Here is a 21,558-nt window from a genome sequence, read left to right as displayed (position 1 = left end):
AGCTTCATCATCATGATCTTCTGGTTCATTAATTTAGTAAATATTTAGTGAGAACATGCTCTGTACCAGACAAGTCTGTGTGTTCTAGGTGCTAAAGATACTACCGTGACCAATACAGACAACCTTTTACTTACATTTCAGTGCTCAGGTATTTTCTCAATAGGGATAATGAAATGAGATGGTAAAGTAAATCTAAGCAGTGCTATTTCGTAATGCCACCAGTGACATTTTTGTTGGTTGGGAACTAAAGTGAATTTGGAGTTATCTATTTGTATCTTTCCAGAGGTGCCTATGGATAGAAGACATCCTTAAAGTTTCAAATAAAACAATTAGACTCTGTCAAGGGATTTCCCAATAATTGGGAGAGGAGGTTCTTGGCATATTATTCAGCTTATTATTATCATACATATTATTATGCTGTATCCCTTGTTTCTTCTGCTTGGATATCCCAACCTATAGTTAAAACTGGATGTCTTAGTTCTTAAATCCATTAATTCTAGAAACTCCTAGTCAGAATGACTTCCCTCTTCACTCAACACAGACTCACTCATTTTTTAAAAGAGATTTTATTTATTTATTCACGAGAGACACACAGAGAGAGGCAGAGACATAGGCAGAGGGAGAGTCAGACTCCCTGCGGGGAGCCTGATGTGGGACTTGGTCCCAGGACCCCGGGATCATGACCTGAACCAAAGACAGACACTCAACCACTGAGCCACCCAGGTGCTCAAGACTCACTCATTCTCATTCTCTCACTTCTGAGTCCTACCCCTTGCATATGTCTCTCCCTTCCACATATTCACTTGTATACACTTTCACAGGTTCTCCTTCATCCTGGACCCCTTTCAGGCAGAGGTTCCTTAAACATAGCATATTTTCCCCTTGAAGCTCAGCCGGTAGATGTCTCCATTACTCCCTCATAGCTAAGACCTTGGCAAGTAGGTTTTAATCATTTCTTTAACCGACAATAAGGAGGAGGATTTGATAATTTGCCTAAAATGAGCAGATGCTCGGGAGGACACGTCCCCATCCTACGTCCCTCCTCTTCGATTTAAGTCAGAAATGAAAACCCCTTTCTCCCTCTTTTCCAGGCAAAAGAAAAGGCTGATATAACTAAGCATGCAAGACGCCAACACCCTCCTCCTCCTCAGTACGTCCAAGTTTCCTTTGCTCTGAGCCACAAACGCTCTGCTTCTCCCTTCGCTCTCGCCCACCTCACCCCCGCCCCCGCAGGTTTCCGAGTCATCAGGGAACGCGAGTGGGTGAAAGGACTCGGAGCTGCTGCATCCCGAGCCGCCGCCTCCTCCTGCGCCTCCTCCGTGCCGCCTCGGGTTCAGCACTGGACAGCTCCCGCCCCAGCCCAACAAATGGCAGTCGGCTGATTGACAGAGGAGCCGACCAAACAGGGAACCAGACGGCTTGAAGCCGCCCGCCCTTCATGGGTTTGGTTGCGGCCAAGCTGCCTCTTTAAACCGGCTTTCCTCCCGAGAAGGGGGAGACAGGAGTGTGGTTTGTGGCCAAACCTGAGGACTCCGGTTAACCAGTTGCCTGGTCCTATAAACTCCAGAAAGACAATCGTCTTCAAAGACACCTTCGCTCTTTGGGACCGAGTCGTGCGCTCGCCGTGGGGATCCGTGTGCGCGCACTCGGCGCCTCCCCGCGGAGCAGCGAGGAGGAGCCAGAGCCGGGAGGCGGGAACGACCTGCCACGGGTGAGATGATGGAGCGGCGTCTTTGGCGGCCGCGGCGGCAGCAGCAGCAGCAGCAGCAGCAGCAGCAGCAGCAGCAGCTCTCGAACACACCTCAATGAGAGCGACGGTGGAAGCTGCTGAGCAGGAAGACGTAAGCAGGCTAACTGTAGCCGCCGGCTGCGAGAGGGGATGTAACCTGTTCGGCTCAAGGCTGTGAGGTGCGTAATCCCGAGCCGACCCATTATGGAGCGGGTGCAGCCAGCGTTGCCACAGGTGATTTGATTTCCTGTGACGGTAGCTTAGCCAGCCGGGCCAATTCCGAAACATTCTTATTTTAAAGTCCTTTTCGACTGGGTGCCGCCATCTGGAGAAGGGGACGACTCCGAGTAAAAAGTCTTACTGTTGATAAATTGGCGACCAAATTTTACAAAGTGTCTCCCGTTACCTCCTCTCGTCTCTGCGAAGCAGATGGGAGCCATGGCTTATCCCTTACTCTTCTGCCTCCTGCTCGCTCATCTGGGTTTGGGAACTGTTAGCACCAGCCGCGACCCTCCGGGACGGCTGGATTCCCCTCGAGAGAGAAGCCTGAGGCTGAAGCAGCACGCCCAGCAGCCCGCGCGAGCCGCTGCCTCGGACCCCTCGGCTCCCTGGAGCCGCTCCACCGACGGCACCATCTTGGCGCAGAAACTCGCCGAGGAGGTGCCCATGGACGTGGCCTCTTACCTCTACACCGGGGACTCCCACCAGCTGAAGCGAGCCAACTGCTCCGGCCGCTACGAGTTGGCGGGCCTGCCGGGGAAGTCGTCGGCCCTGGCCAGCTCCCACCCCTCCTTGCACGGGGCGCTGGACACGCTGACACACGCCACTAACTTCCTCAACATGATGCTGCAGAGCAATAAGTCGCGGGAGCAGAACTTGCAGGACGACCTGGAGTGGTACCAGGCACTGGTGCGGAGTCTGCTGGAGGGCGAGCCCAGCATTTCCCGGGCAGCCATCACCTTCAGCACCGAGTCGCTGTCCGCGCCCGCCCCGCAGGTTTTCCTCCAGGCCACCCGCGAGGAGAGTCGCATCCTGCTCCAGGACCTGTCCTCCTCGGCACACCACCTGGCCAACGCCACGCTGGAGACCGAGTGGTTCCACGGCCTGCGGCGCAAGTGGCGGACCCACTTACACCGCCGCGGCTCTAACCAGGGGCCCCGGAGCCTGGGCCATAGCTGGCGGCGCCGGGACGGGCTTGGCGGGGACAAGAGCCATGTCAAGTGGTCCCCGCCTTATTTGGAGTGCGAGAACGGGAGTTACAAGCCTGGGTGGCTGGTCACTCTCTCCGCAGCTTTCTACGGGTTGCAGCCTAACCTGGTCCCCGAATTCAGGTAGGGAGTGGAAAAAAAGGCAAAAGCGAAGCCTTCCTTCCGGTTTCGCGTTGGGGAAGGAACACTTGGCTGTGACACTTAACGCTTCTCACCCTCTCAGCCGATCGCAGGCTGAGGGCCGTGTTTGGCGGGCGCCTGTGCTTAGGGACAAGAAGCGCCCTACGTTTGTTAGCTCAGTGAAGGCTTCTCTCGGACCAGTTTCCCTGCAAGGGGCAAGAGATTGGGGAGCATTTGACAGAGTTGAGAGACATCTCTGATGCCCTATGCTTCTTTTCAACCCTCAGGAGAGCAGGGAGGGGGAGTTCCCCTCTGGGGGTGATCTGAGGGCAGCTGGAGAGCTCCGGGTGTGCCCACCAGGCACAGAGTGGCCAGCATTGGATGAGAAAAGGGAACAGGAGGAAGACAGACTTCCCCATTTCTGCCACTTAGGGGTAGCCTGCACCTGCTTCCTATTTGTGTAGTTTTAGATACCAGCCTGCTGTTAGTTACTGGAGGGGGTAGGATTAAAACCGTGCATCCCCTCTGCAGTCCTATCCCCTGAGCGGTGAGTCAGTCTCAGCAGCATAGCTGCCTCCAGGATCCAGACTTTGCAGTTTGGGCAGTGTGCTTCTGCTACCCATCTCCCTCATCCCCCAGTCCTCTTTTCTTCCCCTCTTCCTCCTCTTCTCTGTGTCAGGCATACCTGAGTGTCTTCCAGTCCTTCATCTACTCACACACTTTATAAATGAACCTGATTGAGTTATCTTAGGGAAGAAGGGATTAGTTCTGATTGAATTCACTCAGGGAGCTTGTTGGAAATTTAATCACAGTTCTTCTGTATTTCCTGTCTAAAAGTACAGCATTTGTGGGGAGATGAGCATTTGCAAATTAGCAGCGGTAACTTCTGCCCTGGGAAATGCCTTACCTTTTTGGTGAAGAACTTTTAAGAAAATAGCACTTAAGAGTGGATGTGAGGAAGGAACAGAAACACAAGAGTAGAAACTCCTAAAGCCTGGGAGAGGGCCACAGATTGACTGGGATCCTCTCAATTTCCATGATGGGAGGCTCTGGCAGCAAGTCTTGGGGGTTGAGGTGTGCATCTGTACTTTTTAGGAACTTAGGCAAACGTAAGAAACCTGTGTGTGTGTGTGTGTGTGTGTGTGTGTGTGTGTGTGTGTGTGTGTGTTAATGCTCTGTTTGGCACAAGGACAGGGTGCCAAGCTGGTGAAAGATAACAGGCTGAGTACTGGGTGGGCAAAAGGGGAAATCAGAAAGCTGGTTTGTCTTAGCAGTGTCATTTACATCTGCATGACCCTCCAATAAGTTGCTTAACCTCTCTGGGCCTCAGCTACTTATTATCTACCAAGTGAGGGATTTGAACTAGATGATCTCCAGGGAGCCATCTAGTTATAAAATTCTGTACCTTTTAATGCCAGCAACACTTGAGAAGGCAGATAAAAAAACAACCCCCTTCTTTGATTCTGTGTGACTATATTAAATGTGTGTATGTATGTATGTATGTATGTATGTGTATGCGTGCGTGTGCATGTATTTCTATCTCTGTTAAAGACCTTGTCTTAAACCAGAGTAACTCTTTCCTACTTTCAGGGTAATCAATCTCATTTCCTCCTGATTTCTGCAGGATCCTATTAGTAAGAGCTGAGCCCAGCTTTGAGTCTTTGCCATATTGTTTGCTCAGGAGAAGAAAGATCGGCAGATGCCATTCACTGCCAGCAAATTGTTTGTGGCCTTCAGATAAGTCTTTTTAGGGAGACCCAGTTCCCAGGATCAATCTATCATCTGTTATCTGTCTGTCTGCATCTCTCTCTCTCTGTCTTTACATATCCATAACATTTACATTCTGTCAGATTCTGTGGTAACCACTTTGCATGCAATATCTTGCTTAATTTTCACAACTCTATGAGTTAGGTTTTATTAGTTTCCCTATTTTACAGAAAAGGAACCTGAAGCAGGGAGAGGTTAAGCTTTTTTCCTGAGATCCCATAGCAGGTGAGTAGTAGAGCCAGAATTGGAGCCCATTTCATACTTTTAACCGCTATGCTAAACTCTGTCTTATGAAGGTGTTCTAAGAATGCTGCAGAGAGTATTGCTGCTGCATAAAAATATATGTATTTTCCAGGGTCAGATGTGGGACTAAGGAGGAGAAGCATTCATTTCAGAATAATTTCTCTTAAGGCTAAGAAAACATGAGTCACCTAAATACACTCAGTGCCTTCTGCCACCCAGGATGAAAGGCCAAGAACACAAAGGATCTGAGGTTGCAAGGGCTCACACGCCCCCTACCTGTTTTTTTGGACTACATACAGAAAGTAGTTTGTTTCCTCTGGCTGAGTTTCTTTAAGTGCTCTCGTAGTCATCAATGGTGTTCTTTCGCCAAGGCATGAAGCCAGGCCATTTAGTGTTTGGCTCTCTGCAAAGCTGGTTCCTCCTGGCAGTATGTATGGAGAACAGAATAACTGCACTCCTGTGAGTGCCTTTGCCCATGTCTTGTGCCTCTCAAATGCTGTATTGAGGATTTGCACAGATGTTAATTATAGGAACTAGAAGAAAACTTAAAGAGAGCAGATGGTTCCTCCTATTGTTTAATAGATAAAGAGAACTAAAAAGGTGAAGTTACTTGTCCAAAAATCACAAATCAATTTTATAGTACTGGAAGAAGTGGGATCCAGGCCTTCTATCTCTGGTTCACACTATGCTTAATATGTATAGAGCTAAATCATATTTCTGCGTCTCTCTTAACCTTTGCATACAATGCATCCTGGGGAACAGAGTTTACCCTTCATCACCTTTTAGGACAAAAAAATCAGCTCATAGAACCGGCTGCTGAATTAAAAAATATATACATTGTTTCTTACACACATATCAGATAATATTTAAAAGGGTCTTTCTTGTCTCTTCACACTCATATAACGCAATCCTTTCTGTTGTTGTTAGTGGTGGTGTTTTATGATCTAAGATATACATTCTAAAATTCTATTCTATAGGTGAATAATACTATACAGGCATGGTACAGGGAAAACCTCAAATAAATTTTTGGGAAACCATAATTAAGAGTCCTATACATGAGGCAGCCCTGGTGGCTCAGCGGTTTAGTGCCACCTTCAGTCCAGGGCGTGATCCTGGAGACCTGGGATCGAGTCCCATGTCAGGCTCCCTGCACGGAGCCTGCTTCTCCCTCTGCCTCTCTCTGTATCTCTCATGAATAAATAAATAAATAAAATCTTTAAAAAAAAAAGAATTCTATACATTATTTTAAATGTATTTTGAACCTCCATAATATCTGCAAAAAGCCTTATCTATAATGAAAAATCCATTGATAATACTTTTCTTATGGAAGAGAAAAAGGAGGAAAAATTTTGTAGTTAAAATTTTCATTTAAGATCAGTTAGTAAAAAAAAAAAAAGATCAGTTAGTATTTTCTCAGGTCTTGCTTATAAGATTCAAGCATTTAAGTTATATTTCATTTTTAGATAATGTATATCCCAAATATGAAATTTAAAAGTAATGTGAGAACATGGCTAACCATCTTTTTATGTTAATGTTTATCACTATCAAATACCTCTCAGAGTAAATTTTATTCCCTTCTGTTTCAGAATAACAGAAGTATCTTAAATTTCAAAGCCTAGTTTAAGACTCACATTGGGAAGAGGCGAGCCTGGGTGGCTCCGTCTGTTGAGTCTCTCCACTCTTGATTTCAGCTCAGGTCATGATCCCAGGGTCTTGACATCGAACCTTGTGTTGGGCTCCATGCTCAGCAAGGAGTCTGATTGAGATTCTCTCTCCCCCTCTGCCCTTCCCCTTAAATAAATAAATATATCTTTTTTTTTTAAGGCTCACATAGGAAGGTAAATATTTATTATTCATTTCTTTATTTCTTACCCCCCCCCAAATGGCATTAGCTGTTCTAATAATGTCTAATGACCCAAATGTCTCTTGGGTCTTTTGTTATATAGTATAAACATTTTAGTTCTCATCTTCCAACTCAGCAAAAGAGAGAGTAATAATTTAAGTTATACCCTCAGTTGTTTATATTTATTACATTAGATTTGTGATGTCCTTGTAAAGTCAAATCCTTGGTTTTGCATAGTAATTTTTCTTTGTGGAACTTAAAGTGATATGGAGTTGGATCCCATTCTGCTGAAATCATAGATATCTCATTGGTGGTAGTTGGTACTATTCAATGCTTAGGATGGATATAAGATACTTATGCGTTGAATTTAAATTAAGGTAAAGGAACCTTTGGGAACTAATTATTTTTTGACAAGCCAAAAGGGACTTAGGAATTCATTTGGCTTCTTTCATCTTCCGAACTTGCAATGGAGGAAACAGACCCAAAGGGCTAAAGGAACTTGCTAGAATGGCACAGCTCTTTTGTGGCAGCTTAGAATTAGTGGAAACCAATATATTTTGAGCACCTACTAGATGTCAGATACTTCATATACACCACTGCATCTAATTCTTTGTAATCTACCATAGTGACAACTTCAGAAAAGTTAAGTAGCTTGCCTAAGGTACATAGCTAGTATGTTAGGCAGCAAAAATAAAATTTAGATCTATCTAGCTGTGAAGCTTAGGTAGGTCTTTCTACGCTGCTTTCTATGCTGCTATTTCTTGATTACCAACTTTGTTTTCACCTTGTTATTAAAAAATACAACACAGCAATGATTTGAAATAATATATTTGGTCCAAGTAAGTCATATACACTTATTATTTTTAGGCCAATCATACAACCAAGTATGTTGTGTAGTAGGAAGAATATTAGACTTGACAGAACTTTGCCTCAAGTTCCAGTTTTGTCTCTGACTGGCTGTATTACCTGTCTGGAAGTCAGCTTCTGCAGAATTAATATGTGAGAATGGACTTGATGCTATCTAAATACCTTTCTAACCCTTTGTTCTATACATTCTTGATTGGTCTATTCAAATTGTCAACAAGTAGGCTTTGGAAATAGGGTGGATACACACAAGTGCAGTAGCTTGTGGAAATAGTATTGTTGGGAAAGTAACACACAGAGAAAGAGGAAACCATGTGGATGTCAGACCTGGTGTTGGTAAAAAACAGCAATAGGGCTATGAAGGAAAGATCAAATGGTGTGGAAACCCCTTCTTAGAACCTAACAGAAGAAATATCGAAGTCACTGATTCGCTGACTCTTGAGGGGTCACTTCATTCTCAGCATACTGCACCTGTACACCTCCACCAATAATTCTGCTACAGATATCTGATTTCCACAGAAGAGGGCACTTCACTTAAAGTATAAGGGAAATGACCATCTTGATCCAAGCTAAACATATCCTACGTCTCTCTTGTGGGTAATGATAGTGGTGGAGAGGTTGTCTATAGAAACAGCACAGAGATGCTTACCTAGGTTATTGAGCAAAGAGTTTTTAGATCAACCTCTGTTACTGAGGTTTTTGTCTCAGTTATCTCATCTGTAAGCTGTGAATAGTAAAGTACATCTCCTTTGGGATTCTTTAATGACTAAATGAAGAATTGTGATCACACAGGAAGTTTAGTAAGTATTTTGTATTGTAGCTTCCGGCTTCCCAAATACACTCCTCAGACATAAACTTTCTTAGTTTAGCTGAACTAAAGTCACGTGATTAGTAGTCATTTATAATTTATATGATGGTTTTGTTTCATCCTTAATTATTGTGAAGTCTTGTAAAGACAGTGGATCAGGGTGGAAACATGGGTCTTGGAGAAAGAAGATGTTGTCACCAGCCTGGACCACATCTTTGACTCATGGTATCACCATGGACAGTGGTTGCCTTTCTAGTCCTCAGTTTCCCTATCTGTAAATTGAGGGGGTTGGTCTAGGTGACCTGTAGGGTTCCTTATAACCCTAAAAGCCTATGATTATGTACCTAATTAAACCTTTTACTTTAACTTTTGGACTTTGATTATAATGCTGAAAACAGTTAATATATTTTCACTTAAATGGTGATCATGTTCATGTATGTTCAATGTATGTTATCATAGTCATTTATTCACAGAATAGAGAAAACCTCCTTGATACAGACTAAGTATATATGCTAGTGGAATTGAGACCACTATTTCTTTTCTTTTTATTGTCTTTTTTCTTTCTTTTCTTTTCTTTTTCTTTCTTTCTTTTTCTCTTTCTTTCTTTTCTTCCTTTCTTCCTTTCTTTTTCTTTTTTTTTCTTTGAATGCCACTTAAAAATAAGAATAAGCATGATCTGATATTCTAGATCTTGAAAGATCCCCTGGTTTTACTTAAAGGCAACATGAAGCTATTTTGCAGATTTCTAAATCAGGTGTATCAGTATACTCATGTAACTTCCCTCAAGATAACCAATGTTTAGGCATTTTGAAGCTCCTTACCTCTTAATGACAACCCATTTTCAGTTTATTTCTGTAGTTGGCTAATTTTAAAATTTCAAAAAGGCCTATTTATTGTGGTGCAGCAGTGGCACAGCATTACTTGCCATTTTGTAGAATATACATTTGAAAGCAGAAATGAGATTTCTGAGATTGCTAAATAAATAACAAAAGTATATGCCTGCCCTCTGGAGAGGGAACTGATGCCCTCGCTAGACTGGTTTTATGTCTTCAAATGCTAGATAAGTCAAATTTTACTTTTAATTGCAGAAAGACAGCAGTTTGTTGTTCACTGTTCAGGGTTTTATGGCTACCCTTTTCCAATATGCATTATGTTTTATGATTATATTGTAACATAACAGGATGCCAAGAAGTATGTTGTTGTTAGTTTGCATTTGGTTGGTACCAAAACATTAGGGCCTTGTTTATTTTCTCTCTTCAGATCTGGATTGGTATTTACAGGGTTATTTTAGCCAAATTACTAAAATAGTACATTGGGATTTTAATAACTTTGGAAGCTTAATGGCTGCTATTCACAAATAGGCCACACACTGATACTGGGGCTATGCTTGGAGAGTTTGCAGCCAATGGTGTTATTAAGCTCTTGTCCACAGCTTTGGCATATGCACTAGGGAGGGGGGAGCTCTTTCTGTTGGTCTTTTACCCTTATTTGCTTTTTAGCTTTTAGTAAAAAAAAAAAAAAAACACAAAAAAAACCCATTTCTCTGTGTAAATTTCTATTTTCTCTGGGCATTTACTCATCCAACAAATCTTTTTTTCTTTAGGAAAAAAAACTATTAAAATTATTTAGGTGGATAGGTTGTTCTATGAAATACTTCTTCAGTGAATTGTCTTTCTCAGGTTCCCTCCTATCTTATTCTACAATGCCAAGCTTAGTATAGGAGCTATGATGAACTTTCTTTTTTTGTATTTAAGGATATTGTAGTGTCTCAAAGCAATTACAATTATGTCTCAAAGCAAATATGTCTAGTTTCGTTATCTTCGTTATAGGTAGAATTTATAGAAAACACAGAATTAGCTTAAGTGGTCTGACCCCAAGATCATTTTTCCCAAACAAAAATCCTATTACCTACCTTTCTGTCATAGAAGGCAGTCTCTCTATTATGTGGTTAACTATTAATTCTAATTAATTGAATCCAGTTAATTTTTATCCATTATAATATTTGTTGTAGCATCCCCCTAGTTAAAAACTATAACCACAACAAGACAATGTGGAATTTTTAAAAAATAATTCTGTCCAGTTAGCAAAGTACCCAGTGCACCTAGAACTTAAAAGGAAACTTAGAGTTACATAAGATTTTGGTTTATTTCCTTAACCTTGTTTTCTTACTATTTATGTGTTTTGTCCCATGGGTATGCCTTTTTACATTATTATGGAAGAACTTTCATAGTAAAAGGTGAAAGATTTATTCAGTGATCCAAAGAGAAACCAGAGTACGGAAAAACTTTTATAGAATAATTTGACACATGGCTTTTATCTGAGAAAGAGGAAAGATGATATAGTATAGAATAATGTATTTTATCAATTCTGAGATGCATTTCCCCCCATTTTGATGTCTTTTAACTTGAGATCTGTCTTATGATTGAGAGCATGTCATTTTCAATTAGCATACATTTTCTTTTAATGGCACACAATATAATGTATCTTTCGATTAATGGTATCTTATATTTGATGAATTATAATATTAGGAAATGAGAAAATAAATTCCAAGATATCTCCAACTATACAGTTCTATTATCATCTTTAAGTTATCAAGATGCAGCAAAATGTACATATATGGAAACACAAAATCTAGACATCACTGGTACATATAAATTAGATTGCTATTTGCCTTCATAATTTGTTTAAAAAAGGCAAGCTATCCTAAAACATGGAGCTACAATTTCTTTTTTTTAAGATTTTATTTTTTTAAAGAATTTATTTATTTATTTATTTATTTATTTATTTATTTATTTATTTATTTATGAGCGACACATAGAGACATAGGCAGAGGGAGAAGAGGCTTCCTGCTGGGAACTTGATATGGGACTCAATCCCAGGTCTCCGAGATCATGACCTGAGCCAAAGGCAGATGTTCAACCACTGAGCAACCCAGATTCCCCTAAGATTTTATTTCTAAGGAATCTCTCTACCTAATGTGGGACTCAAACTCACAACCTAGAGATCAAGAGTTGCATGCTTTACCCGCTGTGCCAGCCAGGTGCTCCCACATTTCTTTCAATTTGTGTGAAATATACAAAATATTGGGCCAGTAGTTGTAGAAACTTTTGTTTTCAGATTAGGTCCGGTAAGGATTATCAAAATCTTTCCCACACTATCTGGTGAAGAATTTCACTCACTCTGTGGGAAAATGCCTAAGATAATGAGAATAAAAGACCACTTATAGACCAAAAACAGGAAGAAATATATCTTTCTTTTCTAAAGGGCTTAGAGGTTTCAGGGTGGAAATAAAAACTTCATGGTGTAGTCATGTAATTAGTTTTGGTTAAAGAGATTCAAATGGAATTGTGGAAGTGAATGTTTTTCCTTTTTTTTCTAGTCAGCTGCCTGAGTGAAGTTGGACTTCCCCTTACTTGATATGTCAGACCACTGCATAGAGCAGGGTTTCTTCACCTAGGCTTTATTGACATTTCATTCCAGTCTTGTTTGTTTTTAGATGTTTAGCAGCACTTCCGGCTGCCTCCTATGATGCTTGTAGCAACCTCCTTGCCCACTATGATAATCAAAAATGTCTACAAACATTGCCAAATATCTTCTTGAGGGCAAAACTGCCTATGGTTGAAAGCTGCTGGTGGGGAGAGAATTCATATAAATATACTATTCTGGGGCTATTTCAAGGGTTCTGTATGCATGTGTATATATGTGTGTGTGTGTGTGTGTGTGTGTGTATAAGTCTATCAGATCACGTATTTATTTATTTGGAACATAAGATCATTTCACATATAGAACCTGATATGAGCGAGAACTGGAAAATTTTGATGGATCAATGGAATATTAATCTACATTAATATGTCATCAGGGCTCAAAAAGAAAAACTTGGCAAACTATTTGCAGAATTTGTTACTAATGGTTTAAATGTTTTTACTATTTCTATGGTTAAATGTTTTATATTTAAGGTTTTTCAATAAAGGATGCATTTTGAAAAAGAAAGTATGTGCGTGTGGGGTGGTGGGGGCATTATTTAAAAAAGCAAGTTTTAGTCAATGTCCTGGGAAAGCTCATTTTTGAAGAATTAGAATATTAGAAGTCAAAAGGATTTTAGAGATCATATAATCTAATTTATTGTTACTTTTAAAGGGAAGGAAATTGAGGCCCAGGGAAGTGACCACCACTTGCACTAGCTATGGCTGCGGTGAACTTGCAGTTTAATCATAGGTACAAATAAAAACACCCCACGTCATCAAATGAAAGTTAATTTATATTCATTATTCACTGATCTTGAACCTTGCTGAGCATCAGGATCAACTGAAAAGCCTCATAATACATTCCTAGGCCCTCTCCAGACCATGTGAATGAGATAGTTTGAGGATAGATTCAGAAGATTATAATAAGTAAAAAGTCTTTGTATTTCAGAAGCAATTCGTCCTTAAGCCCAAACTTGGGAAAAGCAAGCAGTGTTTGATAAGGTTATAACCCACACATTCCATTTCTCAAGATTTAAAGAATAAAAATTAAAAATTGTAAATGCTTAGTATTTTCAGCTTTAGTCATCAAAAAAATCTGGCAATCCAATATTGTGAATGATCGTACTGGTAGGGGTAGAATGAATAGGAGGTTTTTTAGGAAGGCAGAGAGATCACAGGTACTGAGGCTTGGAATGGTAGGCCACTAAGTATTATGCTATATCTCCCTTTCTTTATTTCAGGTTGTTTTCTCACCTTTAAAATAGGGGCTATCATGAAAGCAGCTGCTTGGTATTATTACTTATTTATTTCTGTATGTAAAAGTCCAATTTCCCCAACTAGTTCTACATGGCCTTCAAATGCCAAGGACCACATTTTATGACTTCCCATATTCAGTGCCTCAAGAAAATTGCCTTGCATATTTCAGGGAGGCAGCATGGAACAGTGTCTAAGAGGAAGGGTTTTGGGATTATAAACCTACACTTGAATCCATGAACTTTCACTTTTGCTGTGTGACACTGGGCAAATTACTTAACTTTCTATGTCTTCATCTTGAAAGGGTATAGAGTACCTCTCATTGTTGTAAAGAGTGAACAGTCATATATATGTATAAAGAGTTTAGCATAAGGTATGTAATGTATTCTTTTAAGAAGCACTATAGAGTCTATAATGTGTACTTTGGTAGGGCTATAGATACTGGGGATGTAACAGATATGACAGAAATCCCTGCCCTCGTGGATTTTTTTTTTGTGTGTGTGTGTGTGGAGGTAGGGGGAGATAGATAATCAGCAAGCAAAATTAGTAGAATAATTCTTGATAGAAACAAGTGCTATAAGGATATAAATAGGATAGTGAGATAAAAAAATAGGTGAGTGGTAGGTTGGGTTGCATTAAATGGGGTGGTCAGGAAAGATCTTTGAGTTAAGAAATGAAGGATGAGAAAGAGACTGCCATGGAACAAGTTGAGGTAATCATGTTTTAAATAGGAAAGAGTAAGAGCAAAGGCCTTGAGGCAGGATTGAGCTTCAAATGCTTTAAGAATAGAAAGAATGTCTTACCGGAATGTATTGAGAGGTAGGTAATGACATAAAAAATGAGAGGAAGACACAGAGGAGATGTTTAATAAGTGGGTTAAAATATTGTGGTAATATAGAAACATATTAAGTGCTTTAAAAAGTTTTAACCCATAGCAATCTGTAAATTATGGATGCATTTTCATTGTTTTTCTTTGGATGGTTTTATTGTAGTGTTCTAATTTTATTTTGGCAGATTTTTCTTTCTTCATTTTAGTGTTGGCCTTCTTGCTACTTCCTCACATAGCTCTCTGAGAGCTTGAGTTTTCCAGTCTCTCTGATGAGATTTCAGTCAAAGAATGAGGTATTTTTAGTTGCTCCATTCTCTCTCTTTTTTTTAAAAAAAAATACTTTATTTATTCATGAGAGACAGGGGTGGGGTGGGGGGCAGAGACGTAGGCAGAGAGGGAAGCAGGCTCCATGCAGGGAGCCGGATGTGGGACTAGATCCTGGGAATCCAGGATCATGCTCTGGGCCAAAGGTAGATGCTCAACTGCTGAGCCACCCAGGCATCCCACAGTTGCTCCATTCTCAAATGTGAATGAATAAATTGGAATTTGAGCAGCAAGGGAGGTAGAAATAAAAAATCCAAAATTTCTTGCAAAAATAAGTTGGGTACTTTTCTTCCCCCCTGGCTCAAACCTGTAAGGGAAGTATTTTTCAGATGCAGACAGGAGAATAAGGACAGAGGCACAGCAGGTTAACTTATGGGCAAAGCATTCTTCTTCTTTACCAGCATTCCTGGAATGACATCCTGTGGGTCCCTGACTTCTCTCAAGCTGGTAGCTGGCAGGTCTTGTCATTTGGCATTTTCTGACACTCTCTGTTGTCCTTTGTGCTCAGGTCTAAGATGTAGAGGTCAAGGGCTGCCTGAAAAACTGCCAGTGAGAGGCATAAAGCATAGACATGAGATTGGAAGAGCCAGAAGAAAGACCACTAACATTTGGATGTGAATTTGGAGGTAGAGTTTCCATGATAGGAAGTATAGGTAGGAATGTATCTCTAATGAGGTACATTAAAAATGGAAAATCAGGATTATGGGTTTTAGGAAATAAAATAATCATCATTAGCTCCTCCAATGTGACAAATGTGGGATTTAGCATCTTTATATTTCATTTTTCCTTACCCTCCTCTCTTGTTTCATTAATTGTATTTTTAATTTTTCTACTGGTTACCTCAATTTTTGCACCCATAAATTTTAAATAGTATCTTCTTTTTTTTTTACTTTTCATTGTCTTCCTACTTCTCTTGCTATTCCAGTATTTTAGATAATTAAAGATGGTGGCATTTATAACCTGTCACTGCAGTAAAGAAGCAAAAACCAAAAACCAAAAACCAAAACCAAAACCAAAACAAGCAAAAAAAAAAAAAGCTGTGCTTTGTCTATTCATTGCCTCTAAGAATTGAAACTTGAATAACTGAATCTGTCATTTTCAGAATGTTCCAAATTTCAAGTGCCAATGGATTCTCTCTCTCTAGACCAGTTGCTCAAGACCATGGTTTAGTTTGCATATATCTGCATGGAGACTTTTCACATATTGCTCCCTGCCTTTGGAATTGCCATCTGCTTTCCTTTTTCATGTTAAAGAAATAAAAAGGAACCATATTATTATTTCTAAGATCATTTGACTTTTTAATCAATCATGATATTGGTTAAAGAAAATTTCACATTTTTGATGAAGGCATTCTTATTGGAGTCCCAAAATTGCTTTAGGACTTCTGCAGAATAACCATCATGGAAATTTCTTCAAATTACTGAAATTTTGAATCCAACTGTGTGTTGGATTCAGGTTCTCTTAGTTCTAGAATTCTTATTTTTTCATCCCATGGAGTACATTTCAAATACTTTCTAAGCATCTCAGGTACCTTCTAAGTAAAATTTCTAAGTCTTCCCATGTCTGAAAACATGTCTTTTTGTATGATTGATTGTCAGAATATAGAGTTATAGGTTCAAAGTCATTTTGCCCTCAGAATTTTAAAGACATTGTTTTCAGCATTCATTGGTGCTGGTAAAAAAAAATTGATATTAACCTGATTTATTACACTTTTGTAGGTAATTGTTTCTTTTCTTCTCATAGAAACTTTAAGATCTTTTCTTTTTCCTTGGGGTTCTGAATATTCATGATGATGTGCTTAGATGTGATTCTTTTTATTCATCAACCTTACCACTTAGTTGGCTGTTTTAGATTTTTCCACTCAGAAATTTTCTTTTATGAGTGCTTAAAATTACTCTCTCATACCCATTTCTCTTTCTGGAACTCCAGAAACATTTAGATATTTGACTTTCTGGATTGATCTCCATATTTCTTAACTTTTCTCTCATTTTTTCTTTTTCTTTTTACTTTCCCTTCTAGGGGATTTTCTTATTTTTTCCTTTTTAGTGAATTAGTTTCCATCTGGCAATCTCTTTTAATTTCTACAAACTCTTGCTCTGATTTTTTATCATAATTGTATGTTCATTTTCTTAAATCTCTTTGAGAAACTTAAAATACTTATTAAATTGTCTTCTGTTGCCTGAATTATTGCTGTTTGTTCCTGGTTTAGTTGTTTTGCTTTTTCATACCAGCTCTTCTCCTTTATGCTACCAGTTCATCTCAAATGTGATCCTTAGTCATCAATTTTCTGATTAAAGAGCTAGGTTAATTTACATAGCTAGAGGACATGGAGCCTTGTGTCAGACATGTAGGCCTAGTTCCTCAGTAGACTTCTCCCTTGATTGTCAGGCTTCATTCACTTTAGGATACTGGAGAAGGAAGTTGGCAGTCTCTGGACCACCCTAGACTTCTATTCTGGGATAACTAACAACCAATTTTAGAAGTTTTAGCTCTTCTCAGGTATTTCTTTTTATCTATTTACAGAATGATTCTTGGTTTTCAGTTTGGGGATAAATACCCTTGCTGCACACAAGGAGAGGTTGTGACAACTTGTGTAATTGATGGAAGTCCTTCAGTTCATCACCTTGATGTCTGCTGCATTTTCTACTTCTACTTGCAATTGACTTTGAGCTTAGAATCTTTCTGAAAAGTCTGCTGGAAGAGCAGTGTTCACCTTATAGCCCTTTCCTGATCATGTCCTGGACTGAGCTCTTACCACTCTGGCTTATTATCAGTATGATCCCAGATAATTGTGTCAAGTCTCTGATCAGCTATTTTGCCTCATTCCCTTTTTATACTTATTTACTGCCATTACAGGTGGATGGGAAGGGATGAGGTAGAGAAATATATGCTCAACTCAGCAACTTGAACAAGAACTCACTTAGGTCTTCTGACCATTCTTCTTACTCTTACCAAGGATCTGGACATCATATCAGCTCTTTTCCTTATTAGGTGTGTGTCTACATAGGGTTCAGAGCATACAAGTAAAACCTATATTTAGTTTACACCTTGGGTACCTAACCCAAGGCTATTTATCTTAATTTCAATAGCAACATTTTTTTTTTTTTACTTACTTTATGGCCTTATTTACTGTTGTTATTTTTGGATCAGAAGTGGCCATTGCCACAAGCTGTATCTCTTTCTGTGAAAAATTACTATATTAACAGCTGACTTGTTTTTATTGTATAAAATATTAGGGTCTAGAAAAAAGTCATTTAGAGTGAAAAAATCCGGGCAGATTGTCAGCTGGTAGTTTGACTTAAAAATCTATATTAAGAAGAGTCAACAGAAAAAAAAATGAGAAGTTTAATAATTTAAGAAATGATTGACACAAAAGGTATTTTCATTTGGATATTGTAGCCAAACACTAACATAAATGGCATTTTAATTAATCAACAGGAAACTGAAGGCATGAGATCATTATTTTATGTTTTAAGAGAGACTGCAATATTCACATTAAACATTTATATTCCCTGACAGATATATTTTGTCTTTTTTTTCCTCCCTGGACATTAAAAAAGTGTGACTTTGGACATATTATAGAACTTACATGAACCTAATTTTTCTTATTCTAAAATGAAGAAAGTATTTCCTCTTTTATAAGATTATTATTTGAAAAAAATGAATGAATCAATCAATATAGGTGATCTCTTTGTACTGAGTTCCCTGACAAGGGATTGTCCTACCCCATTCAGAAAGGATAGAGGTGATATAAGCAACACTGGGGATGAGTTTGATAAAAAAAAAAAAAAAAAAAAAAAAAAAAAAAAAAGCTGTCCTCTTGTTGTTTAAAATTTAGATAAAATGAAGCTCAAAACTATCCCAGTGAAGGAAAGCCACAAAATGAAACATCAGTCAGCTATCTCTATAAAAGTAGCAGACTTAAAATATATTTTTCAGAGGGACAGTCGTATATTATCAAATTTTAAGAGATGTGCTGCACTTAATTCTGAAAAAAGTATCACCTTGAGGATCCCTCAAATACAATGATTGTATATGTGGATAGAAAAGAGATGTTGCTCCCGATTGAACTTACTTCATTTTATATTTATCAGTTCTTTTTTAAAAACAAAACTTGAGTTATTTATTTTTTTCGCATACAAAGTGTACAGATCTTACTAAGGAAGGTGTGACTTGATTGCCAAAAACCTTCCAAGAACAAGAAGCCAGACAGATGGAAGACGTTTGTCACTATGTAAAGTTTTGGTTGGCAAGCTTTCTCTGGACATGTCTGCTGCAAAGTAGTGTGGGGGAGGAGAACATTTTCTTGCTTTAAGACAAGACAAGACAAGACAAATTCTTCTAGATGTTCTAGAGGGCATCAGACTATGTTCTTATGTTCTTTTTTTGTTGTTGTTATGTTCTTATGTTATTCTGTATTTCTTGTAGTTATATGCTAGAGTTTAATGATATAGATTCTGGGTGCTTTTGTGAGAATGCTTTCTGAGGATGAGATGCCCCAAGTGAGGAAACTATACAAAGATTACTTGAGTCACTGAAACATGAATCTAGATTCTTTTATAGTTAGATGGGAACAGAAAGTAAATAGCTCATCTTCCCTTTTAAAAAAAGTCTTTTCACTTTTCCTTGATCAGACCCCATTTGCAACTCACCTGCGAAGTGTGCTCTTCTGTTCATATGCTGTTTGTGTACAAATAATTTTAATTAAATACTTGCTATATAGCTGATTATTTTGCTTTTATTTCACACCACTCTTTTTAAAAATCTCTTCATGTTGCCACATATACAATCAGTCCATTTCTCTATTGCAATATAGTACTCTACTGCTGCATTGTGTGTAGAAACTGTCCAGTCCCAGGGATGGGTACCCAGAATGTCTTCAATTCTCTGCCGTTACAATAACACTGTTGTAAGTTTATATGCCCTTTATAGACTCGAATGAGAATATCTTTGAAAGTTATACACAAGAGCAGGATTTCTGAGTTATAGAGAAGGGCAAATGTATTTTACAAAATATTGCAAGATTGCTCTCTCGATAGGCTGTACCAATCTACATATTCACCAGTAGGGTGTAAAGGATCCTATAGATTTACATTATTGCCAACACTTGGAATTATATGGCTATTTTTTTTGGCAGTTTAATGAATGCAAAGTGATATCTCATTATTGTTTTAATTTGCTTACGTATCTCTTCATGTGCTTGTAAGCCTGTTGTGTTTACTTTTCTGTAAAATGCTTGTTTATGTTTTTCCTGTTTCCTATTATGGTTCCCATATTTTCATTGAATCACAAGAGATCCTGGTGTATAGATACTACTGTGTCAATTTTAGACATTGTAATATCACCCAATTTGTTACCTTTTAGTTAACTTTGTTCATAATCTTTAACCTTGAAGAGAATTTTCAAAAATTTATTATGTTACTTAAAATTTTGCCTTACAGTTCATGCTTGAGGGTTCAAGAAATCTTTCAATACTTCGCCACAAAAATGTTCTCTTATGTTACCAACAACTAACTTTAAAGTTATACCTTTCCCAGTCAGGTTTTTAACATTTGGAGTTACCCTTGTACATGGTATTAGGTATGGATCAAGGTATTATTTTTGTTCACTTAGTGAGCCAGATTCCCAACACTATCATCTTTACCATACAGTTAAGTGCCTTATATGCACATGTATGTTTCTGAGTTCTCTATTTTGTTCCACTGCTTTCCATGTCTGTTTTTCTGTCAATGTTATGTTTTGTTTCCATGATTGGGCAGTGTTTTAATAATTGCTTGGGCAAAACCTACCTCGTTTCACAACTTACTTTTATTATTCTACTTATAGCAAGCTGTAAGTTTCTCAAAATCCATATGGAATTTTGGTTGGTTCTGCATTAAATTTATAGCTGCATTTAATCAGAATTTGCATTTTTAACACAGTAAATTATTCCTTCTTAGAGCATGGGATATCTCTCCATATTATTCAGGTCATCCATTTTGTCCTTCATTAGTTTCAAAATTTTTCCATTGAGATTTTGTGTATTCTTAAGTTAACTACTACAGAATTTATGGGTTTTGTTGCTATTTTATATGGCATCTTTTAGTTATAATTTTTTATTGGAGATTGTTGATATAGATAAATGCTATCGATTTTTGTACATTGATCTAGTGTCTATCAAACTTGCTGAACTTTCTTAGTATTCTCGTATTTGTTGATTTTATTGTCAGAAAAATGATCATATACAAATAATGATGGTTTAGTCTCTCCTGAACTTTACATATCATTTTTTTCTTCAGAGAATTAGTTGTGATTTTCAGTACCATATTAAACATCATCAGAGATAGTAAGCACTCTTGACTTAAAGGGAACATCTTAAAAAGTTTCTCCTTTAAATATATTGTTGAAGAAGCAAGCTTTATCAGGTTAAGAATATTCTCTTTTATTTAGTTTATCATTAAAGAAAATTAGGTAGTAGAATTTTGTAAAATGTTTTTATCTTGATTAACACAATCAGATTATTTTTCTCATTTCTTCTATTAACGCTGTGACTATGTATTTTCTTTTTTTTTTTGGTTTTAAGTTTTTATTTTAATTCTAATTAGTTAACATAGTGTTCTATTAATTTCAGGTGTACAACATAGTGATTCTACAATTCCATACAACACCCAGTGCTCATTACAAGTGTACTCCTTAATCCCCATCACCTATTTAACCCATAGCCCACACCCCATCAGTTTGTTGTCTATAGTTAAGAATCTATTTCTTGATTTGTCTCTTCTTTTTCCTCTGCTCATTTGTTTTGTTCTTAAATTTCACATATGAGTGAAATCATATGGTCTTGGTCTTTCTCTGAGTAGCGTATTATTATTATTATATCTCCAGTTTCACCCATGTTGTTGCAAGTGACAAGATTTCATTTTTTTATGGCTAATATTCCATTGTGTGACTATATATATATATATCACTTTTTCTTTATCCATTCATCAGTTGATGGGCACTTGAGCTTCTTCACTATCTTGTCTATTGTAGTAGTGTGATTAACTTTTTGAGGAACCTCCATACTGTTTTGCACAGTGGCTGCACCAGTTTGCATTCCCATCGACAGTGCATGAGGGTTCCTTTT

The 21,558-nt window shown here is 38.5% G+C and overlaps 1 protein-coding gene across 2 annotated transcripts in view; it reads left to right on the top strand.

Annotated features, from left to right (window-relative positions):
* The first annotated feature begins 1,096 nt into the window (after window positions 1-1,096).
* Window positions 1,097-21,558, top strand: part of GPR158 (G protein-coupled receptor 158) — a 409,138-nt gene continuing 388,676 nt past the window's right edge. The window contains exon 1 of one of the 2 annotated variants that reach the window (XM_025463914.3): window positions 1,097-3,060. In XM_025463914.3, coding sequence (XP_025319699.3) covers window positions 2,159-3,060 — 902 coding nt within the window. In that variant the 5' untranslated portion in view covers window positions 1,097-2,158. The remainder of the gene's footprint in view (window positions 3,061-21,558) is intronic. The other variant, XM_049099715.1, reaches the window with a different exon arrangement.

This window comes from Canis lupus, chromosome 2 (genome assembly GCF_003254725.2).
Source record: "Canis lupus dingo isolate Sandy chromosome 2, ASM325472v2, whole genome shotgun sequence".
NCBI lineage: Eukaryota > Metazoa > Chordata > Mammalia > Carnivora > Canidae > Canis > Canis lupus.
The sequence above is the reverse complement of the archived record's forward strand: the minus strand, read 5'-3'. Positions and strand labels throughout refer to the sequence as shown.